Below are 20,916 nucleotides of genomic sequence, written 5' to 3'. Positions count from 1 at the left end.
CATTTGTTCAGAACTATAGTACTTCTGCCAGTCTTCTGATTTGAAAAGGGTGTTTGTCATGAGAAATCTTTTTTTCAATAATGGTCCTGTATGATGTGCATCAGATTTATCTTACTTCTGTTGGAAGAACTGTGTTTGAATTCCCTGTGTTAAATGCCAGGTCCTGTATTGTTTGGTTCAGTGATGTAGTGAGAGTACTCAACTAACCATGATTTGTTCAGTTTGTAAATGTAGTGAGAGTACTCATCCAGCCATGATTTGTTCAGTTTGGTAATGTAGTGAGAGTACTCATCCAGCCATGATTTGTTCAGTTTGGTAATGTAGTGAGAGTACTCATCCAGCCATGATTTGTTCAGTTTGTAAATGTAGTGAGAGTACTCATCCAGCCATGATTTGTTCAGTTTGGTAATGTAGTGAGAGTACTCATCCAGCCATGATTTGTTCAGTTTAGTGATGTAGTGAGAGTACTCATCCAGCCATGATTTGTTCAGTTTGGTAATGTAGTGAGAGTACACATCCAGCCATGATTTGTTCAGTTTAGTGATGTAGTGAGAGTACTCAGCCAACCATGATTTGTTCAGTTTTGTAATGTAGTGAGAGTACTCATCCAGCCATGATTTGTTCAGTTTAGTGATGTAGTGAGAGTACTCATCCAGCCATGATTTGTTCAGTTCAGTGATGTAGTGAGAGTACTCATCCAGCCATGATTTGTTCAGTTTGGTAATGTAGTGAGAGTACTCATCCAGCCATGATTTGTTCAGTTTAGTGATGTAGTGAGAGTACTCATCCAGCCATGATTTGTTCAGTTCAGTGATGTAGTGAGAGTACTCATCCAGCCATGATTTGTTCAGTTTGTAAATGTAGTGAGAGTACTCATCCAGCCATGATTTGTTCAGTTCAGTGATGTAGTGAGAGTACTCATCCAGCCATGATTTGTTCAGTTCAGTGATGTAGTGAGAGTACTCATCCAGCCATGATTTGTTCAGTTTTGTAATTTAGTGAGAGTACTCATCCAGCCATGATTTGTTCAGTTTAGTGATGTAGTGAGAGTACTCATCCAGCCATGATTTGTTCAGTTCAGTGATGTAGTGAGAGTACTCATCCAGCCATGATTTGTTCAGTTTGGTAATGTAGTGAGAGTACTCATCCAGCCATGATTTGTTCAGTTCAGTGATGTAGTGAGAGTACTCATCCAGCCATGATTTGTTCAGTTCAGTGATGTAGTGAGAGTACTCATCCAGCCATGATTTGTTCAGTTTTGTAATTTAGTGAGAGTACTCATCCAGCCATGATTTGTTCAGTTTAGTGATGTAGTGAGAGTACTCATCCAGCCATGATTTGTTCAGTTCAGTGATGTAGTGAGAGTACTCATCCAGCCATGATTTGTTCAGTTCAGTGATGTAGTGAGAGTACTCAGCCAACCATGATTTGTCCAGTTTAGTGATGTAGTGAGAGTACTCATCCAGCCATTATTTGTTCAGTTTAGTGATGTACTGAGAGTACTCAGCCACCTATGATTTGTTCAGTTTAGTGATGTAGTGAGACTACTCAGCTAACCATGATTTGTTCAGTTTGGTAATTTAGTGAGAGTACTCATCCAGCCATGATTTGTTCAGTTTAGTGATGTAGTGAGACTACTCAGCTAGCCATGATTTGTTCAGTTCAGCGATGTAGTGAGGTTTGGTGATGTAGCTGATACGGTGACAGTCATCTCTGCTTGATCTAGTATGCCAATGAGCAGCAGCTGCTGAATGACTTTGAGCTGATGTTCAACAATGCCCGCCACTACAACGAGGAGGGATCCCAAGTGTACCAGGATGCTAACACGCTGGACCGGGCACTCAAACACAAGTGGCGCTACATGAGCTCAGTTGCCCCATCCAAGTCAGGCAAGGCTTCCAGGTGAGGAGAGATGCCTTGACAAAGCCCTAGTGTTAGTTAACCTGGAGCACACCTCCAGTATTTGACTTCCAGAGATGTGGAAGTAGTATTGCCATATCGCTTCATGTGTCTGAGCTCTTTCATTATATGTGTCATATTTGAAAACAAGCTAGAACTTTGACCATTGGCCAGTCAAATAGTTCCATGTTGGAAAGGTCCAAGTTAACATCCAAATCTGTCCATGTTGGAAAGGTTGAAGGTGATATCCAAATCTATCCATGTTGGAAAGGTTAAAGGTGACATCCAAATTTTTACATGTTGGAAAGGACAGATGTCAGAATAACTGGAGTAAGTTTGAAATTCAGATATATTTATAATTAGTCCACAGTGTGAGTGTGCATGTTTGTGTTGTCAGCAGCAAGCCCAAGTCAAAGATGTCATCCCCACTGATTCAGAAGCTGCAGGACCTGTTTGAGACCATCAGGGACTATCAGGACAAGTCAGGCAGAGTGCTGTCTACACCGTTCCTTAAACTACCTCTCAAGAGTGTATGTACAACTTACCCATGCTTGTGGATTGTAATTCTAGGGAATGCATCTTATATTTGTTAGCTTAAAACAGAAGTATGTGATATGTGAAATCTGTTTAGTGACATTTTTCATCTAAAGACACCGACATAATGTGATGGTAGGGTAGGCTGATGAAAGGACATGTCTGATCCCATTTCTTCACAGTGGTGTAAACAGAAAGGGAACATATGTCTTATATTTACAGGCCAGCACCACTGGATTCAGAGTTAGTGGTAGGTGGTTATTTTAGTGGGTAAGACTTGGATTTGTCATTCTGAAGACCTTGGTTCTCTTACAGAAATGTGTACATTGGGAGTAGCCAATACATTGTGTCTTGTGGCATTATTTGGCTAGAATATAGTTATAAGCATCATATACATCTCGGATATATACTCACCCAGTCACAAGTTCCACTCTCAACCATTTACGACGTTATACCTGATGATTCATTCAAATTATCCATAAACCCAGCTACAAGACACAGGTGATATTTTCTGAGTATGATACTGAGTGTTGCTGACTCAGAGACTTGTTACAGGACTACCCTGATTATTACGAGGTGATCAAGCGGCCGGTAGACATGCAACGGATTCAGCAGAGAATGGAGTCCAGCCACAACAGATATGAAAGTGTGGAGGACATGGTGGCTGACTTTGTACAGATGTTTGACAACGCCTGCAAGTACAATGAACCAGACTCTCTCATATATAAGGTAAGAGGACTTATTGTTGTAGCAAACCGTTTTTGGAGAGCATATTTTAATATATGTTCGGGGTGTCATATTTTGAGATGATATTTTGATATCAAAATAGTCACAAACTTTGAAAAAGGACCTTTGGTTGTGCATGTTGTGGACTTCTGTTCAACTAAACTGTTTGAACTGGCTCCCTTTGCTGTGCTAGGATTTGCTGATCTTTTGTTTTGTGTGAATGTCAGATTCACCTTGATCCTAATCCTAGGTTAGGCCAACAAAGTGACTTTAGTAGGTTTGAATATGGTGAAAAATTTTTCCTTAGCCTGACTCATGCTTATTTCCTCCATCTGTGCGAAGAGGAGTATAGACAGGACATCATTTGAATTATTGACACAGTAAATGATGTTCCTACTCGCCATAGCAACAGTGGCACGCAAGTCAGAAATGCTAGTACATCCTGCAGATTTCAGTTGCACACAGTTCGACTCCAATCAATGTGAGGGTGAACATTTAGGACTGAGATGGGATTTTATTGCCAAAAATCATCAACCTGGACAACCAGACAGACAATTCCAAATCCCGGCATTATCTACAGTCCTTGGGCCACAAAATACACAGGACTTATCATTATGCCCAGTCAGAGCATTGAAAATATATCTCCAACATACTAAGACAAGGAGACAACATTTCGAGCACCTATTCATCCCAGTATCTACTGAGACACGTATGGAAGTATCCTGTAACAGTATCTCTGTATGGATGGGAACCATTAAACCTGCTAGCTTCCAATCCATGTGAAGTGAGAGCCTTGGTGTCGGTACTCACTCTACATGGAAACTGCTCGCTAGGAACCATAATGGAAAGCTCCTTTTGGAAATCAAATATGATGTTTGCCAAACACTACCCACTAAACAGTCTCATGAAGGACATCACTGGTATTCACCAATATCAGCCACTTGTCGCACAACAACTAACAATTCCACAAAGGTGCCGAGTTTCACTCACCCTTTTATCGCATGATTTGTTGAGACCAACATGCTCTGCGGAGTATAATGGTTGAGAGTCCATGTGCACATTTTGAACAGGCTAGTCTAAATGATTGATCATTTCTGTGACAGGATGCACTGACCCTGCAGCGTATCTGTCTGGAGAAGAAGGTGGAGCTGACATCGGATGGGATGAATGATGTCCCTGACGTCAGGGCCGTTGTACAGGAGCTCATGACAAACCTCTTCATCTCCTGCTACAACTACCAGGTACTGTGTCTAACTCTCACACATGCCCCTTTAACTAATCATGGCATAACTTCTGCATCTGGTGATATTTGTGACATGTTCTTTTCCTTGGACAAGGGGCAGTGGGGTAGCTAGTGTTCAAAGTTTTGGCTCGTCATGCCAAAGACCAGGGTTCGATTTTCTGCAAAGGTACAATGTGTGAAACCCATGTCTAGGTGATTTCTGGTGATATTGCTTGAATATTGCTTAAAATGGCGTAAAACCCAACTAACTCACTTCCTGACCAAGGTTGGATGTCCACGTGATTTAGGTGTTGGATGTTTGTATATATTTTGACCCCTCCATGGTATTGCTGACTAGAGCTGCTATTACGGGGGATACAAACTGTAAAATACATAGAAGCTCTGTTCTTCTTCTCTTCTTTAACTGCCTGACTGTGACTGATGACATGAATATTACAGGATGAGGAGGGTCGCTGTTACAGTGATTCCTTTGCTGAGCTGGTTGACAAGGACTCCACCACGGAGGGAGAGGAGCCTGTAGAGTATGTATTCCTGCACTTCTTGAGCAAGTCACACCAAAGAATAAATTAGTAGGGGGCTTCAAAGACTGAAAGAAAAAAATCACTAGACTTTAGATACTTCCCTTCTTTGACTTAGCACACCTTGATGAACAAGAGAAGTAGGATCATGATTTCTGTATTAAGACAATGTTATGAATATGTCAGTGCCATTCTGACTTACGGTGTAATGAAGCTGAGGCTTGGCGATTAGATAGCTATGATCTTTGATTGTGATACATATTGCCTTCTCTTACAGAAAGCCACCAACATTTGACCACATAAAGAGGAACTTGGATAAGGTGACATTTTAGAAATTATAGATCATTGTTATCTTTGTGTTAAAATTCCTTGAATGAAGCTTGATCCATGTGACAAAGTTCTTAAACTTTCACATGTGTAAATAATTCATTAGTGAAAACAGTAAGTTATATTTCTTGAAGCCAGGGATAATAGCCAGGTTATGCAGCTGTATTTAAGATTTGTCTGTCTGCCAGGGTCGGTACCGGAGAATGGACAAGTTCCAGGAAGATGTGTTCAAGGTGTTTGAGTATGCCAGGAGAGTCAGCAGGACAGACTCTCAGGTATGTAGACTTAACATGAGATCTCCAGGTTATGTGTGTGTTTATCAGTGATGAAAATCTCCCTTTACTGGCCAATGGTTTAGTGAAAAATATTTTGGGGGGGGGTCCAAACCATTGAGCCAGACTCACTCTTTTTATTTCTGTATAAATATTCTTTAGAATTGATGAAAATCGATGCCAACACATTTTAGTCTTTTTGATCTTCTTCCCTTCACTTAACAAGTCACACTTACTGTCTCACCCGCATGGGTACAATGTGTGAGGCCCATTTTCTGGTGTTCCCCGCTGTGATATTTTTGGAATATTGCTAAAAGCAGCGTAAAACCAAACTCACTCACTACTGTCTCACCCTCAGTTCATAATAGGGGCAGTGGGATAGCTGTTAAAAGCATACTCTTTAAAGCATTTACTCATCACATAAGAAATCCAAGTTGTGTTCCCAACCTGGTACAATGAGTGAATCCCATTCCCTGTGTCCCCAGCTACAATATTGATGAAATATTTCTAAAAGCGACATGCAGTGTTGAAACCTCTTGACGACTGTCTCTGCTACAGCTTTACGAAGATGCAGTGGAGATGCAGATGTTCTTCATCAAGATCCGGGATGAGCTGTGTAAGAATGGTGAGATGCTACTGACACCAGCTCTCAGCTACACAGAGCGCCACCTTCAGTCTGCCTTGGAGATAGAGAAGAAGGAGAAGCTGCCCTTGGAGCAGAAGGAAGATGAAGAAAAGAAAAAGCAGCAGGAGACGGATGAACCAACAGAAGACAGAGCCATGGTAAGACTGCTGACTTTATATTATAACTGTATGCTAGTCTGCAATTTGGTAGAAAACCATGAACAATTTGATGGCTTTTCTGAAGCACAGACCTATGTTATGTCAAGTCACTTTTTCTTACATACTATTTCACTGAATGTCCCAATCAGACAGTTGTTTTCTGTATAACTGTTCATTCTGTTGTCTCCTTCAGGGCCAGGCTGACCAGAGTGAAAACAGTGTGAAGGTGAAGGACCAAGTGTACACTGTTGGCGACTTTGTCTATGTGGAACCCAGGTGATGATCTCCCTTTATTAGTCATGGAGAATGCATGCAGCCAGAGATATCTAACTGTCATCAGACAGGAGTGACAGTGTTCTAGAGCTTACCCTCTATAGGCTTGTGTTCATTCTAATCTCCACCTTTACTCTGCTGATTCAAATAAAGCAAATCAGTAACGCTATTTGTTCAGAAAAAGTTAGATCTGACCTTTGGTGCATTATAAGCAGACCTCTGGATAGAAACCAATGGCTTTTGGACATTTTTATGATATTATTAACTTTTGAAAGTCTTCAGTATTATTTAGTAATTTAAATAAAATACATGGCACATTCTTGAAGACAAGATGCTTTTGACCCAGAAAGTGAACTGATCTCTGATTCGCATAGTTTCTAAGTGAACCTATCTGAAACCTTTGGGGTTTACAGATTGTTGATCTGCTTACTTACTATGAGACTGTTCAGAATGTTGATTTATTCGTAAGAATCTGCTCTTGGAGAATTTGTGTAATGTACATACTTTGGACTGATATTTAACATATTATTCCATAATCTTAGTTTGTTATCTGCAATTCAATGTGAGATGTGTTCTGTATTGTTTGAATTGGCAGAGATGAGTAGTATCAGTTCCGTCTTTGTTCTGGAACTATTACTATTATTGTCACTTTGCTTTGTCTGAAATCATAACAGATTGTATAGACTGAGTAATTTTGAGGTTGGTGTATTTTGATAGCTTCTGTAGCCATGTGCCTTACAATTAACATTAACTTACAACTATGTTAGTGCTAAGAGAGCTTTGAAAACCTTATCCCTGGTGTTAAAGTAGGCTGTAGTGGTGGGATGTCAGGATGTTAGTTGGGTAGAATTGCCAGTGTAGATCTCTCATTCATATATATCCTGACATTTAGTTTGTTCTATATGTTCTGTAAACTACATGTAGCACCTTGTGTAGTACATCAACAGCACACCTCACACTGTTAGACTAACACATGTAACTGATGGCCTTTAGGAAGAACATGTTTCATGAAAAATATCAGTTGCTATGAAACATTTGTGTGACTTTTGCACTGTTATAACTGTCAAAAATCTGCAACTTCCTTGTCCAAAGTCTTAATCATGGAAACATTTGTTATGTCAGCATTGACTTGACAGGGGATTTTTGTTACGTTAACTTAGTTGACAGCAGTTCATTTGTTATGTCAGCACTGACTTGACAGGGGACTTTAGTTTTGACAACTTGAGTTGACAGGGGACATTTGTAATGTTAACGTAGTTGACAGGAGGACATTTGTTTTGTCAACATGAGTTGACAGGATTTTTGTTTTGACAACATGAGTTGACAGAGAACATTTGTGCTATGTTAACATCAACTGACAGGAGGCCAAGGTCTTTTGAGTCTGCAAAATACATGTGACCTTCTTTTTCTTGTATGGGCTGGTACTGCCTTGGGTATTTTGAAAACTGACCTAATAGCATCCTGACTCATGAGGTTACTTTGTTGGGGTATGTGTTTGCATTCTAATCAGGGTGGAGTATTGTGTTGATTTATAAATGTACCCAGGATGATTAAGAACGTGACTGATGAGGTCAGTTGCTGAAAACCTTCTAGATGTGTAATTATAGAAAAGTAATTATTGAAATACGATTGTGTATCTCTGTTTGCCTTTGCTGTAGACATTTGATTTACTTGTGGATCGTCTTGTAGTTGGTCTTTGTTGTTGAAAGTTGTCTAACAACTGATAGGTTTATTAGATATTGCCTTTCTGCAAAGTTTCCTGTTATTAAAAACTTCATGGCCTCAGTGATAGATGATTTAACGTGACAGAAATATAGAAATTAATTACGACACCCACAAGCGTTTTGAAATAGTCAAGTTCATGTCTCAAATGTGAGCTTCAATGCTCTGAAATATCATGTAATTTATAAAATTCATTTTAAAAATATTATTGTCTTTTTCAGTAGTGAAAAATGACTTAGTATTGCTATTCTCATTGAAATATTTGTGACAAAGTGCTTGAATCTGTTGAATGCATGTCTGAGTTCATAATCATCATCATCTCTGAGCTGCATGCGTTCTTTGATCTCTCTCTCCCTGTCCCTGCCCCACCAACCACCTGCTTACATCTGCTGTCATCTGCTAACATGCATCTAGGCTAGCTATTGCTCACTTTGCTAACCTCTGGCGTCATACCCATAACACCTCTTTGCATGACCAACTCGACCATATCATCAGTTTGAAACTTCACGATCTCATCCATCGAATGCATGATCTCATTGATTCACATGCATTACAACAGAACCAAATTGTTATTTAAGCTTCATATGATCTCTGCTGCACAAAGTGTATGATTTCTTCATGACTTTTATACTTGTTTTCGCTATGGAGCATGTAAAATGAATCCTTGAGTATACTTTGGCTGATAGCATAAATTGCATAAAGTACCTATACTGACCTAGTGAGCTGGCTTACATACATTGACACACACTGCCACGGCCCTTGCTAAACCCCTGCCCTTCTCGGCGTCCTCGGACTGCCAGATCTTTCGCCTGTGGGACTTTCAGAGAACCAGAGCTGCTGCCTCACATAATGCTCATCGAGAAGTTCATCACAGACAGCAATGGCACACAGATGATGCAGGGCAACTGGTTCTACAGACCAAATGAAACATTCCATCTAGCAACGAGGAAGTTCTTGGAGAAGGTATGTTGATGAACATATCTTGTAAGTTGGCAGGTCAAATGGTTCTTTATTATTTTATGGCATTGTTTAATTTTGATTTTCAGTCAAAATGTACAAATAACACTTACCTTATGTTAAGATATGGATTTTCCATTTCACATTTTCTTTTCAAGAGCCTCTGAGGTTTCATCTGCCATTGATTGTTGTAGTGACAAATCAGTTTGTTTGGAAAGAGACGTCTATCTGTGTAAGAGACTGAGTGAGAGACAGATGTGTCCTGAGAAAGAGAGTATGTTTATACAGTAGCACCAATCTCAGACGTGATTGTGTGCCTTGTCAACTTGCATATTTATCCTCCATGAAATCCTAATTCACTCAGATTAGCCAGATTTGTCAGCAGAGTGTCAGTATACAAAGTGGCATCTGTTCAGCCTTTCCTCTCACATAGAGGTGACACTGTCAAATATCTAAGTATTGTTCAAAAGCCTCTGTAGACAAAGTTACTGAGGTATGCACCTTGATCTGCACCTATTGACAAGTTGTGTAGACTGAGCAAGTAATGGCAAGTCCTGGGTGTGGTGTCTGTGAGGTGCCTTAACCATGTACCTGTTTCTTCTTCCCAACAGGAGGTATTCAAGAGTGATATTGTCACCAGCATCATGCTGACACAGATCATAGGAAGATGCCATGTTATGTTTGTCAAGGAGTACTTCAAGTTTAAGCCAGAGGTCAGTACCAACTCATGATGAAGCAAGACTTGACATAGATTCAGTAGTTCTTGTTCAGTTAACCAACTACATCCTTTTCATTGAATCTAGCCATGTGAAGCATCTCCATCAGCTGATAAATGCCAACAAATAATTCAATCCTTATAACAATTCATTTGATAATGTCTTTGTAAATCATGTAAACTAGAAGCAAATGATGAAATAGGTTGGAATCTCTCCTTGTGGATACATAGCAAATTGGACAAGAAGCTGCTGTCAACTGAAGCGTATCAGTACCATTTTACAAGACCACGTATAAAAACAGATGCAACATACGTGGTGTGTTCTGTCTGTTCCAGGGTATCCCAGACAAAGATGTGTATGTGTGTGAATCTCGCTACAATGCCAGACACAAGGCATTCAAGAAAATTAAGGTAACTTTCATTATGACGTTCATCTGCATTTTGTAAGTCAATTAAGGCCATGGCATAGTGATATGGGTGAAAAGTTTTGGTTTACTTTGGTAAGTCATTAAGATCCACGTTAGAACTGGTCTCCCACCCATGAAGGTCCAGGGTAGAATAGGCCTTCAGCAACCCATGCTTGCCATGAAAGGCGACTCTGCTTGTCGTAAGTAGCGACTAACGGATTGGGTGGTCAGGCACGCTGACTTGATTGGCAAATGTCATCGGTTCCCAATTGCGCAGATCGATGCTCATGTTGTTGGTCACTGGATTGTCTGGTCCAGACTCGATTATTTACAGACCGCCGCCATATAGCTGGAATATTGCTGAGTGCTGCATAAAACTAAACTCATTCACTCACTCACTAGAACTGGTCTCCAGCAACCCATTCTTGTGGTAAGAGGTGATTAACAGAATTGAGTGGTCAAGTCTGACTTGGCTTGATACATGTCATTGTATTACAAATAAATTGTTCACTTTGGCAACGTTTCCTAGGTTGGAACTTATATTAGTATGAAAACACTCTTCTGTTTTCTTCCACTGTGATGTCAGTTTGATCCCATACACACAATCTCTTAATGTAAGTCAAGTTCTTCATACAGACAAGTTGTTACTGGAGTTGATGAAGGTGGTCATCATCTGAGAAAATGTATTTGCAATAGTTGTTTAAGCTTTGTGCAGAAGACTTTGGTAAAATTACTGGCACATGACAGCAAGCTGTAGATGAAGATTTTCCAAGAATATAACATCTTGTCTGTTGTGTAGATCTGGTCTGCTGTAAAGAATGAAGAGCTGAAGATCCTCCCTAGAGAGCTACCAATGTCACCAGTGAGGGTGTCATCAGTGTTTGCTGACAAGACCAGTGATGGCAAGGATGAGGATGATGGTGAGACCAGTGTCCTGGACAAAGTCAGACAGGTGGGTTCACTAGTCCACTGCTCCTACCATTACCTTACAGTAATACTGATTTATCTTATCTATGTCAGGCTGTGAGATAATGTATGATTATTTATTTCTCTCTTTTGTTGGTGTCATCAACTGGTGTATGTAACTGCTAGAACTGTGATCTCAAAATACTTCTTTACACATACTTGATTAGCAATCAATTCATGTGTTATTAGACCTTATCGAAATAGTGTGGCATTTGTATAGCAACTCTGTGTTTGCACCATACAGGTATTAGTGTTGTTGCATGATTTATCTCCAAACTGCGCTTTACTGTTTCCAGACTGTATTGGCCGAGGGCAGCTCTGAAGATGGACATACAAACTATGAACAGTACATTATTGGATCTAGTTGTTTCAAGCTTGGTAGGTGGTTCTGCAATTAATCTTTTAAGTGGTTCTTAGAGGCAGGAATATAGTCCTTGAAGACTGTTAACATGTTTTGTACCATATGTGGCTTTGAAGTTAATTTTCATGTCTCATTAAAGGCTTTGTTTGTACTTAGGTGACTCTGTGTATGTGAGGTCAGATCGGGAGCGACCACTTGTCGCTAGAATTGACAGAATCTGGACCAGCCCAACGTAAGTGTGTGCAGTCTCTCAGCGATGCATCTGTCTTGTAATGAAGTTGTTATGACAACCTTGCCCTAGCTTATAAATCTTGCAGCGCAATCCATTGACATCTTTATGATCTACTATTTTTAAAGCTACTGGTCATTACTGTAGAGATTTGACTTTCAGCTTCTGGGTAACACTTTCGTACAGTGTTGAGATAGCAATCCAGGCCACCTATAAGCCATTGATGTAACATGGAGTTTTGGGTTGAGTGTTTGAATCTTGGTTTCAGTGGAGACCCATTCTTCAGTGGCCCATGGTTTGTGTGTCCCACAGAGATCGAACACTCTCCAACTAGGTTGTTTTACAAGAGAGAAGTGTTCCTCAGCTCAATCGAGGACACCAACCCTCTACGAAGTATTATTGGGAAATGCTGTGTGCTGCACTATAAAGAATATTGCTCAAGTAAGTAGATGTGTTATATGATGTGCAGAAGCCAAATAATGAAACATGTTATTTTTGTGATCACTCAGCTTTATCCACTATAGGAGTGTTCTGTTTGTGATCACTCAGCTTTATCCACTATAGGAGCGTTCTGTTTGTGATCACTCAGCTTTATCCACTATAGGAGCGTTCTGTTTGTGATCACTCAGCTTTATCCACTATAGGAGTGTTCTGTTTGTGATCACTCAGCTTTATCCACTATAGGAGCGTTCTGTTTGTGATCACTCAGCTTTATCCACTATAGGAGTGTTCTGTTTGTGATCACTCAGCTTTATCCACTATAGGAGCGTTCTGTTTGTGATCACTCAGCTTTATCCACTATAGGAGTGTTCTGTTTGTGATCACTCAGCTTTATCCACTATAGGAGCGTTCTGTTTGTGATCACTCAGCTTTATCCACTATAGGAGCGTTCTGTTTGTGAAGTATGCCATGTGGTTAAGGTCAAACCGCATCCTTCTTGCATTCTCTTCAAAGGTTCTTGGGCGGTGGGGTAGCCTAGTGGTTAAAGCGTTCGCTTGTCACGCTGAAGACCCGGGTTCGTTTCCCCACATGGGTACAATGTGTGAGGCCCACTTTCTGGTGTCCCCCGCTGTGATATCGCTGGAATATTGCTAAAAGCGGCGTAAAACCAAACTTACTCACTCACTCACTTCAAAGGTTCTGTTTCTAAAGCCATATTGTTCCTAGTTGTTTAGATCGATGCTCATGTTGTAGATCACTGGATTGTCTGATCCAATCTCAATTACTTACAGACCCCCACCATATGGCTGTAATATTGCTGAGTATGGCTTTAAAAAACAAGAAACAAACAAACAAAACAACATCTTGCAAATCGCTTCAGCAGTTCTTCAGTAATGGGAGAAGTGGAGAAAAATGGCATTGATTATTGATAACTCAAAGTGTGACTTTCTGCATTTGTATGCAGAACGAGTTGTTAGAATATCCAATATTAGTGCAGCATTTTGGTAATGTTAGATTGTAAGACCTGTAAAGGTCTAGCTGGTTAGTAGATATGCAGACATGAGCTACAGGTTGAGGGAATGACTTCCTACATGTCCAGCAGCTGACAAACCGTTAATCCCCATCATATTTGTTTAGTAACAAGGGCCATCTCAAAAATATACACCAGAGTTGCTTCCTCAATAAGTCCCACTCTTTGAGGCGATTTAGTATTTACTACAAAGACATATCCTACATTTTACAGATGTTGTGATCATAATTATTGCACCACATGTATTATAAATTTTTATGGCACCGCCCAAAAAACGTCTTCAGTTTCATGTATGATTTTTGCCACGATGTTTGATGGTTGTCTTACAGGTCGCCCCACAGAGTATTCAGAGCAGGATGTGTTTATCTGTGAGTCGAAGTACCATGAAGGAGAGAAGTCCATCAAGAAACTTGGCAAGGGACTCAAGGTAATTTTATCACTTTTAAGATGATGCCTTAGTAAAATCTCCATAAAGAGTCTTTAGAAGAATCATTTGTTGAAATTTTCATTTCTATTAGGTTACTTTGTTGTAAATAATCATGTGAACACAAAATAATTGAGGGAAGCATCATTATGTTGCTTGAACTGGTGCACAGGAACAGCACTATGCGCTGTTGTCTTTGCATTGATTCCAACATAGAATCTACTCTTTGGTCTATGTGTAGTTTGAGGCGGTCCAGTGAGGATGGATATACTGGCTGTGATGACTTCTTTGTTGGACTGCACAATATTAGTTTCTTAGTTTCTTAGTTGTAATATGTTCAGAGTTTTTATTGCATTGCCTTTCCTTTTACAGAAGTATTCTCTGTCCCCGAAGGTCACTGATGATGAGATCTATTTCTTCAGGAAGCCTATCAGTCCACAGAAGGTAGGAAACTTTGGAGGTCCTGGATCAGAGTTGCCTCCCTTTGTCATGTCAGCATCCATGATTTTTTCCAATTTCTTTTCTACATTCATCAGTTCTGTTCCCATGGGTTTTTGCAGCAATGGTTATCATTGAATACCTGTGCCACATTTTGCATTCTTTAGCATTCTTTCTACACAATGCTGAAACAGCATGATCTAACTGAAATACTGTTCAAAGCAGATGATATAGAATGAGGGAGCTGTCCCCTCTCCATATGTGGAACCTATCATCCTTTACCTGCCACTGTTACAGGAGCCATCTCCACTGTTACTGAAGGTGGCGGACGAGCTGACCATGGAGGTGGAGGATTCCCAGGACACGGAGACAGACAACGTTCCAGAGAGTGTCAACATCTCCTCTGAGGAAGTCAGCACCCCACAGCCAGAGAAGTCAGCCAAAAAGGTTGGGAAAGTAAGACAAAATTTTCAAACATCCGCATGCAGGCATGGTAACGGATTGCTATCGGCATGCTTGGACAGATCCAGCTAATGTCTCTCTCCCCAGCTAATCTTCCCCTACACAGTCACCCATTTTCTCACTATCTCCCCATTCAAGGCATACCTTCACAGTTGGTAAAATGACTGGAATTATGACAGCTAGTGTTATGGTGGCAGATAATTGAGGCATTAATTTAGTTAATGGAGAAGGTTACTAACCTGATGCCTTTCTATATTTGATTATGCTCAGACTGTAATGTTTTTTGCTCTTGAAAATGAAAGAAGAAAAGAAGAAAAAAAGAAAAAAAATACTAATATATTCTTGAAGATTGCTATGAGAAGTTAGACTGCAGTAAATACCAGTTTTGGATTGACAGTCCCTTGTAGTTTTAAAAATGTTTTCACAGGCTGGTGGAAACAAATGTGTGAAGACAAGGAAATGTATTCCATAAATGGACAAATTTTGTGAAAAATTATGAGTGATTTTTGTAGGTTTCCAGTTTCGACTGGGTCACAGTTTCATGAATAATCATCCCCTGATGTAATCCAGTCTGCGGAGTTGTTCACTGTTCTTTGTCCTTGAGTCCTTTAGTCGTACCTTGTAACCTTGGACTTACGCTTCGCTGCTTGCTGTTGCTTCATATTTATTCAATGCAATAACATTTGGGATATATTTGTTAACAGTGTGAATTTATTACATTAGTTGACTTTAAGGAATGTGTCTGCTAGTTATTTCCTTATGGGTCTGACCACTGTGCCCTGCTGCATCAAGTACATTAAATAATGGTTAAGAAATACTGTGTAAAGATAATCCAGCTTACACTCCTGCTCCTGTGACAATGCTGTCAGTTTACCTATGGCTCCACGACACTCGTTTGTATTATTTCCCCTCCCATGTCATCCTTTAACGTGTGACAGTGCAGGAAATGTATGCCATGTTTCCTTGATGAGGCAGTGGAGTGCTGACTGGATGGCTACAGTGATAACTGTCGGTTAAAGTAACGATGACCACATCGGAGATCAGATAGTTGATCACTAGAGTTTGGTACAGACTTCATTATTAACAGACCATCGTCATACAGCTGGGATATTGCTGAGTACAGCATTACACAACAAACCATACAAACAAACACACACACAAGCAAAGCTACAAACCAGGGAAGATATCCCTGTGTTGAGAATGCTTCATTTTTGTTGAGATGTCACTGACCTGTGCTCACGCTATCAACCACTTGTCTGAGTGGTGCATTAATGGTTATTCCTGTAGGCTGTAAAACTGCAGATATGTCACACCACCTCATCAGCTGGATATCTCATATATTCTGTAAGTTTCATGTTTGGAATGATATCAGGATATATATCGTCACAGTCAAAAATCGGGTGTTGTGGTAGCCCAGTGTTAAAAGTGTTCACTTATTACTCTTACTCTCCATTTTTGACTTCCCAAATGGGATTCCCCTAGTAGAATGTGTCTACTTTGATATATGTTGCAATATTTCTGCAAGCAGCATAAAACTAGTCTTTCACTACCAAGAATCAACAGTGACATAAGATGTCACAACTATAGTTTTATTGCTCAACAAGTACTACACCAACATAAGAGTCTAAAAGTTGAGACTTGTCTGGTGCTTCCATCAAAGATAATGTCATGTTCACCTCAACAATATCACAGTGCATCTTCTTCACTTCATGATCATTCTTATGTTTTGTAGCACAATATGGAGAATCTTGATTTCTTTCATCCCTTAACATGTTACCCACACATAATTTGCAATGGTTTTGGAAGATAACATTACTAATCTGTCAGCAGGCTTCCCCTGTTTATAAATGACCGTTTCTGTGGCACTGTTTACACATTTAACTGCTTCACAGGCAAAGAGCAATGTGCGACGCCAACCCAGTGGCTACATTGTGTTTGCTGGAGAGATTCGAAAACAGATCCAGCAAGAAAATCCTGACTGCTCATTTGGTGACATCAGCAGAATTGTTGGCACGCGGGTAAGTAACACGCATTTATCAGAAACCGCTCCTCCTGAGGGTCCAGAAGAAAGGTTGCATGAACGATCATGTATAGGGGTCAGGCTGTCGTTTGCCAGATAGAATAGTCCTGTCAGTGACTTAGGTCATTGCATATTCTCAAGTGTCAAATGTTTCAACTTTTATTGATTTAGCTGTGATATTGCTGAGTACAACATTGAACAATGTCCTTACATTGTAAAACCAACTTACCTTTCATTTCAACCTATAAGGAAATGTTTAGCCTAGTAGAGGATGTTGGAGATAGTCCCACTGTTCCAGTCGCCTTTGGAGTAGCAACCCACAATGCAGGTTGCACCCCTAAAGCAAGTGAAACAGTGTAGTGTGCTATTGATTTATATAATTGAGTCACTCATCTTCAAGTGGAGGAACTTGGAGAAGGAGGACAAGGAGAGGTTCGAAGAGAAAGCCAAGAAAATAGCAGAAGAGCAGGCAGCCAAACAGCAGGAAGCAGAGCGGGCCTTTAATGAGAGTCTCAACCGTTCCCAGAGTCCGTGGAATGACTTTGGACGCGTCTCCCCGGGAGCCAGCACCAGGCCAGCTACACCAGGTATGTCACTGCATTAGTCATCAAAGGACTCTGTTACCTGGGATTTCAGGATGATACTTGAAAAACACCTTTACAGTGTCATTTGAAACTCCGCCTTTATCATTCATATGCTTTTCATGTGTTCCTTCTCTATGCAACATGACATTTGATAGAGTTACTTCAAAAGAAAATTAGTAATTTTTTTTAAAAAATTCTGAAATAGTTCCAGTTGTATTCAGATTGACTTGAATATTTTTTTTGGCAATATGATGTTTGTTTAAAATTGTGAAGATGTGTGGTCTGTTTTCTGCAATGTAGAAGCACTGTATGACTAGTGATGTTTTATGTGTAGTAGATATTAGTAGGAACACACTGCATCAGTTCACTGTGTGCCCGCTGCAAGCTGCATGTTGTATTTGCTGCATGGACAATACAAGTTCACCTAGAAATAGTCACTGTTATCTAGTCTTCGTCTTGTGAACCAGCAACATACACAGCCACAAACACTGACATGTGTTATTGTGTATACACTATAGAAATGTGCATGAAAAAAAGCACAATCCTTTGCAGCCCTTGGTGAAAAAAATCCACAGGCTTATGATTATTTTGGTATTTTGGCTTAAGAACACTTTGTGTGAATCCTTTTTTATTTTTTTTGCGGCACTAATCAGGCTGAAAACAAAGGTGTAGTAACTATATGAGACCAGGATATATCAAGTCCTAAGACTTTGTAGGAATCTGGAACATGAAATGATGGAACTGCCTAATTTGAGAGTAGGCTGGAGGGAAGGTGACCCAGACCATCTGATTACAAGACAGATCCTCCCTGAGTGGTTGCAGTATTGCTGATGCGGCACTAAACAATATTTACTCACTGCCACACGGAGCACATACTGATAGTGGAAATTTACAAGGACAGCTGTTGAATTTGCATCTTGGTCATATTAGGTTCATACCAGCAAGGCTATCCCCAGGGGTACCAGGGCTACCCCCCACAGCCGGGGATGCAGTATGGGATGCAAAATGGTCCTATGACCCCCCAGCAAGGTAGGTGATGTTGACAGACTGCCTCCATCTATCTCTCGTCTGTTACATGTCTAATATTGTCTATATCCTGTCATCTCATCACTTGTCTCACAGACATTGGACTACATTCAAACAACAGTTTGACAATCTTGAAGTATGTCTCGTCAATTTCACTAGCATGGGATATTTGATAATATCAATAAAACAGAATTGCAATATTTTAATGTCAATCACAGCTTAAATGTTGTAGCTTTCATGTGAGCATGCACAGATAGTTTGATGTTGTTTTGAGCAATGCACTTGGCATGGTAATGGTGAAGGATATTTGTGAGAGATGTAAATTTCACATTTATGTCTATTTCAATCCCGAGTTGAGTTTTTCACCCCCTGAGCAATCCCTGCATTCTCTAGCTGCAGCACACTACACTTTGAACCTTAACTCAAGAGCTTCATCTGTGCAATGTTAAAATGACTGATGAATTCTCAGTAATCATGGTAACTGCATCATGTGATCAATACTCTGCTACTAATACAGAAATTATTATCCAAACCATGATTCATTAACTAATCCCATAAATGGATCCACGTAAAATGGATTTCGTTTATGTGTTAACAAAAATCATCATAATTTGAAAAAAATGAAATAATTTGTAAAAAGAAAATATTATCATGTTCATAATTCAGAATGCGAAAACAGTCATTAAGAAAATGAAAACAGTCATTAAGAAAAGCTCTATTTCCCTTCCTTATTTGCGTTTTGAGTTGTCTTGTGTTGCTTATGATGGTTTTATTTGCCAAGGAATGCTCTACAATGTGACTAGGGCTCCGCCACCCAACGGAATGCCGATGCTCTCAGGGCAGCGCGGTTACTTGCCGCCATATCAACAACACCCAAGCAGGCCACAAGGACCTTATATGACCTACCCCCAAGGCCAAACCCCTCCCCCGGGGACTCAGAGCCCCGTCCCCAATATGAACCCCCTTCCCCCTATGTCCCCTGGCTCGTATCCCATGATGCCGCACAGCCCTTCGGGAGGAATGCTGCCAGGTACGATGCTACCAACGTCGTCCATCGCTGCTGACATCGTGTCTAACGGGACTGTGATGAGCATGCCAGTGCTGCCACCTGGTGCTGGGATTCCCAACTACTCTTGCTCTTCCTCCTCCATCTTACAACCTGCTAGTGTGCACTTTCAACCACCTTCTTGCCACCCTGCTCAGTATGGTAGTGTCGACTCAGGTAGACTGTCTCGCTGGAGGTTACATTGGCCCAGCCAGGATTCGATAATGGCTGACCAGCATCCTCTTGTTCTAGATGACTGGGAAAAAAACTGCATTGGTGCATTTTGAATTAATTTCATTTAAACTTGACTTTCTGCTTGCGAATAGGAGATAACTTCTCTTATTTCACACATGGCACTGATGATGATGTTTAGGCCAAGATGGGAAATTTAACCCAATAAAGGGTGCCATCTGTGAGGAAAACTAAACCTGCTCAGTAATTCATCACCTTGGAAACAAATACTGACATCGTTATTATTATATTTAGCTATTGGATCCTCCAGCAAATGTTTTGAGAAAAAATGTGTAACCTCCTTTAGTAAAACTTAGTTTTTCAAGATTGTCATCACATCAAACCAATTTTTACTTCACATCAGGATTCGATAAAGTCTATAACATTAACAACCAATGCAACTAACCATGATCGAATCCTGGTTGTGCCAGTTAACACTAGTGCAAGACATGCATGTGCATTCTTTACTTGCATAACGTTTTGCATGTGACGGGTTAATTGTGTGTTGTAATAATGTTGTCCATGTCACTTGTCAAGCACTGTGGTTGAAAATTGTATCACCAGCTGTCCTGCATGCTTCTTGTATGTTGCTTGTGTGTTTCACTTGTATTTTGTCTGTTTCAAAGAAATCTCTCTTCACAGGTGAAATGCAAATAATAATCAATATTGGTTTCAGTGTTTATTGAAATTTACCATTTCTTTCAGGAAATATTGATTTCTTGAATAGAACATTAATATTAAACAGATTTTGACTTGTACTCTTTTCAAAATGTATCAGTTTATAGACATTAATGTTCATATATTACAAATTAGATTCATGCTGGTGATGCAATGATTCACAGGTTTTTCTATTCAGTGATGTATAACATGGTGAAGGTTAAATCCCTTGCTTTCTGAGGCCCTTGAATAAACCCAGTATTACCTGTATCAACTTGCTGCTTGATTGTAAAATACAGCTTTTCTTTCAATTAACAAACAATGTGATCATTTTGGCATTCTCAGTTTTATTTTAACAGAGTAATACTAGTACATTGTATTCTGTAATGAATGGTGAAGTTTGTTGTTGTTTTCAGTGTTAAGGTTTATATATTACCAGTTTGTCCTTTTGATACAGCACCGATACGGCAATGACCATGAGATATTGCGGGAGAAAGTATCTGTATGTTACAAAATGTGGGAGGAGCACATCAAATTTAAACGAAAATATGGGTAAAAGTCATTTCTGATCAAGAACTATTTGCCACCACCATATTGCTGGAATATTGCAGAGTAAGGCATTAAAC

General features: G+C 40.0%; 1 protein-coding gene across 7 annotated transcripts in view; it reads left to right on the top strand.

Annotated features, from left to right (window-relative positions):
- LOC137296854 (protein polybromo-1-like) overlaps positions 1–20,916 on the top strand; it is a 46,263-nt gene that overhangs the window by 21,277 nt on the left and 4,070 nt on the right. For 3 of the 7 annotated variants that reach the window (XM_067828725.1, XM_067828723.1, XM_067828722.1), the window contains 23 exons: positions 1,727–1,902; positions 2,300–2,429; positions 2,989–3,162; positions 4,263–4,400; positions 4,841–4,923; positions 5,198–5,240; positions 5,436–5,522; positions 6,078–6,302; positions 6,496–6,578; positions 9,098–9,260; positions 9,866–9,967; positions 10,306–10,380; positions 11,176–11,328; positions 11,639–11,720; positions 11,860–11,935; positions 12,201–12,373; positions 13,733–13,830; positions 14,200–14,271; positions 14,563–14,721; positions 16,620–16,745; positions 17,148–17,334; positions 18,262–18,360; positions 19,139–19,387. In XM_067828725.1, coding sequence (XP_067684826.1) covers positions 1,727–1,902; positions 2,300–2,429; positions 2,989–3,162; positions 4,263–4,400; positions 4,841–4,923; positions 5,198–5,240; positions 5,436–5,522; positions 6,078–6,302; positions 6,496–6,578; positions 9,098–9,260; positions 9,866–9,967; positions 10,306–10,380; positions 11,176–11,328; positions 11,639–11,720; positions 11,860–11,935; positions 12,201–12,373; positions 13,733–13,830; positions 14,200–14,271; positions 14,563–14,721; positions 16,620–16,745; positions 17,148–17,334; positions 18,262–18,360; positions 19,139–19,387 — 2,953 coding nt within the window. The remainder of the gene's footprint in view (positions 1–1,726; positions 1,903–2,299; positions 2,430–2,988; positions 3,163–4,262; positions 4,401–4,840; positions 4,924–5,197; positions 5,241–5,435; positions 5,523–6,077; positions 6,303–6,495; positions 6,579–9,097; positions 9,261–9,865; positions 9,968–10,305; positions 10,381–11,175; positions 11,329–11,638; positions 11,721–11,859; positions 11,936–12,200; positions 12,374–13,732; positions 13,831–14,199; positions 14,272–14,562; positions 14,722–16,619; positions 16,746–17,147; positions 17,335–18,261; positions 18,361–19,138; positions 19,388–20,916) is intronic. The other 4 variants (XM_067828728.1, XM_067828727.1, XM_067828726.1 and 1 more) reach the window with 2 other exon arrangements.

The sequence above is a fragment of the Haliotis asinina genome, chromosome 9, assembly GCF_037392515.1.
Source record: "Haliotis asinina isolate JCU_RB_2024 chromosome 9, JCU_Hal_asi_v2, whole genome shotgun sequence".
NCBI classification, from domain to species: domain Eukaryota; kingdom Metazoa; phylum Mollusca; class Gastropoda; order Lepetellida; family Haliotidae; genus Haliotis; species Haliotis asinina.
Note: the sequence above shows the minus strand (reverse complement) of the source record. Positions and strands in the feature narration are given on the sequence as shown.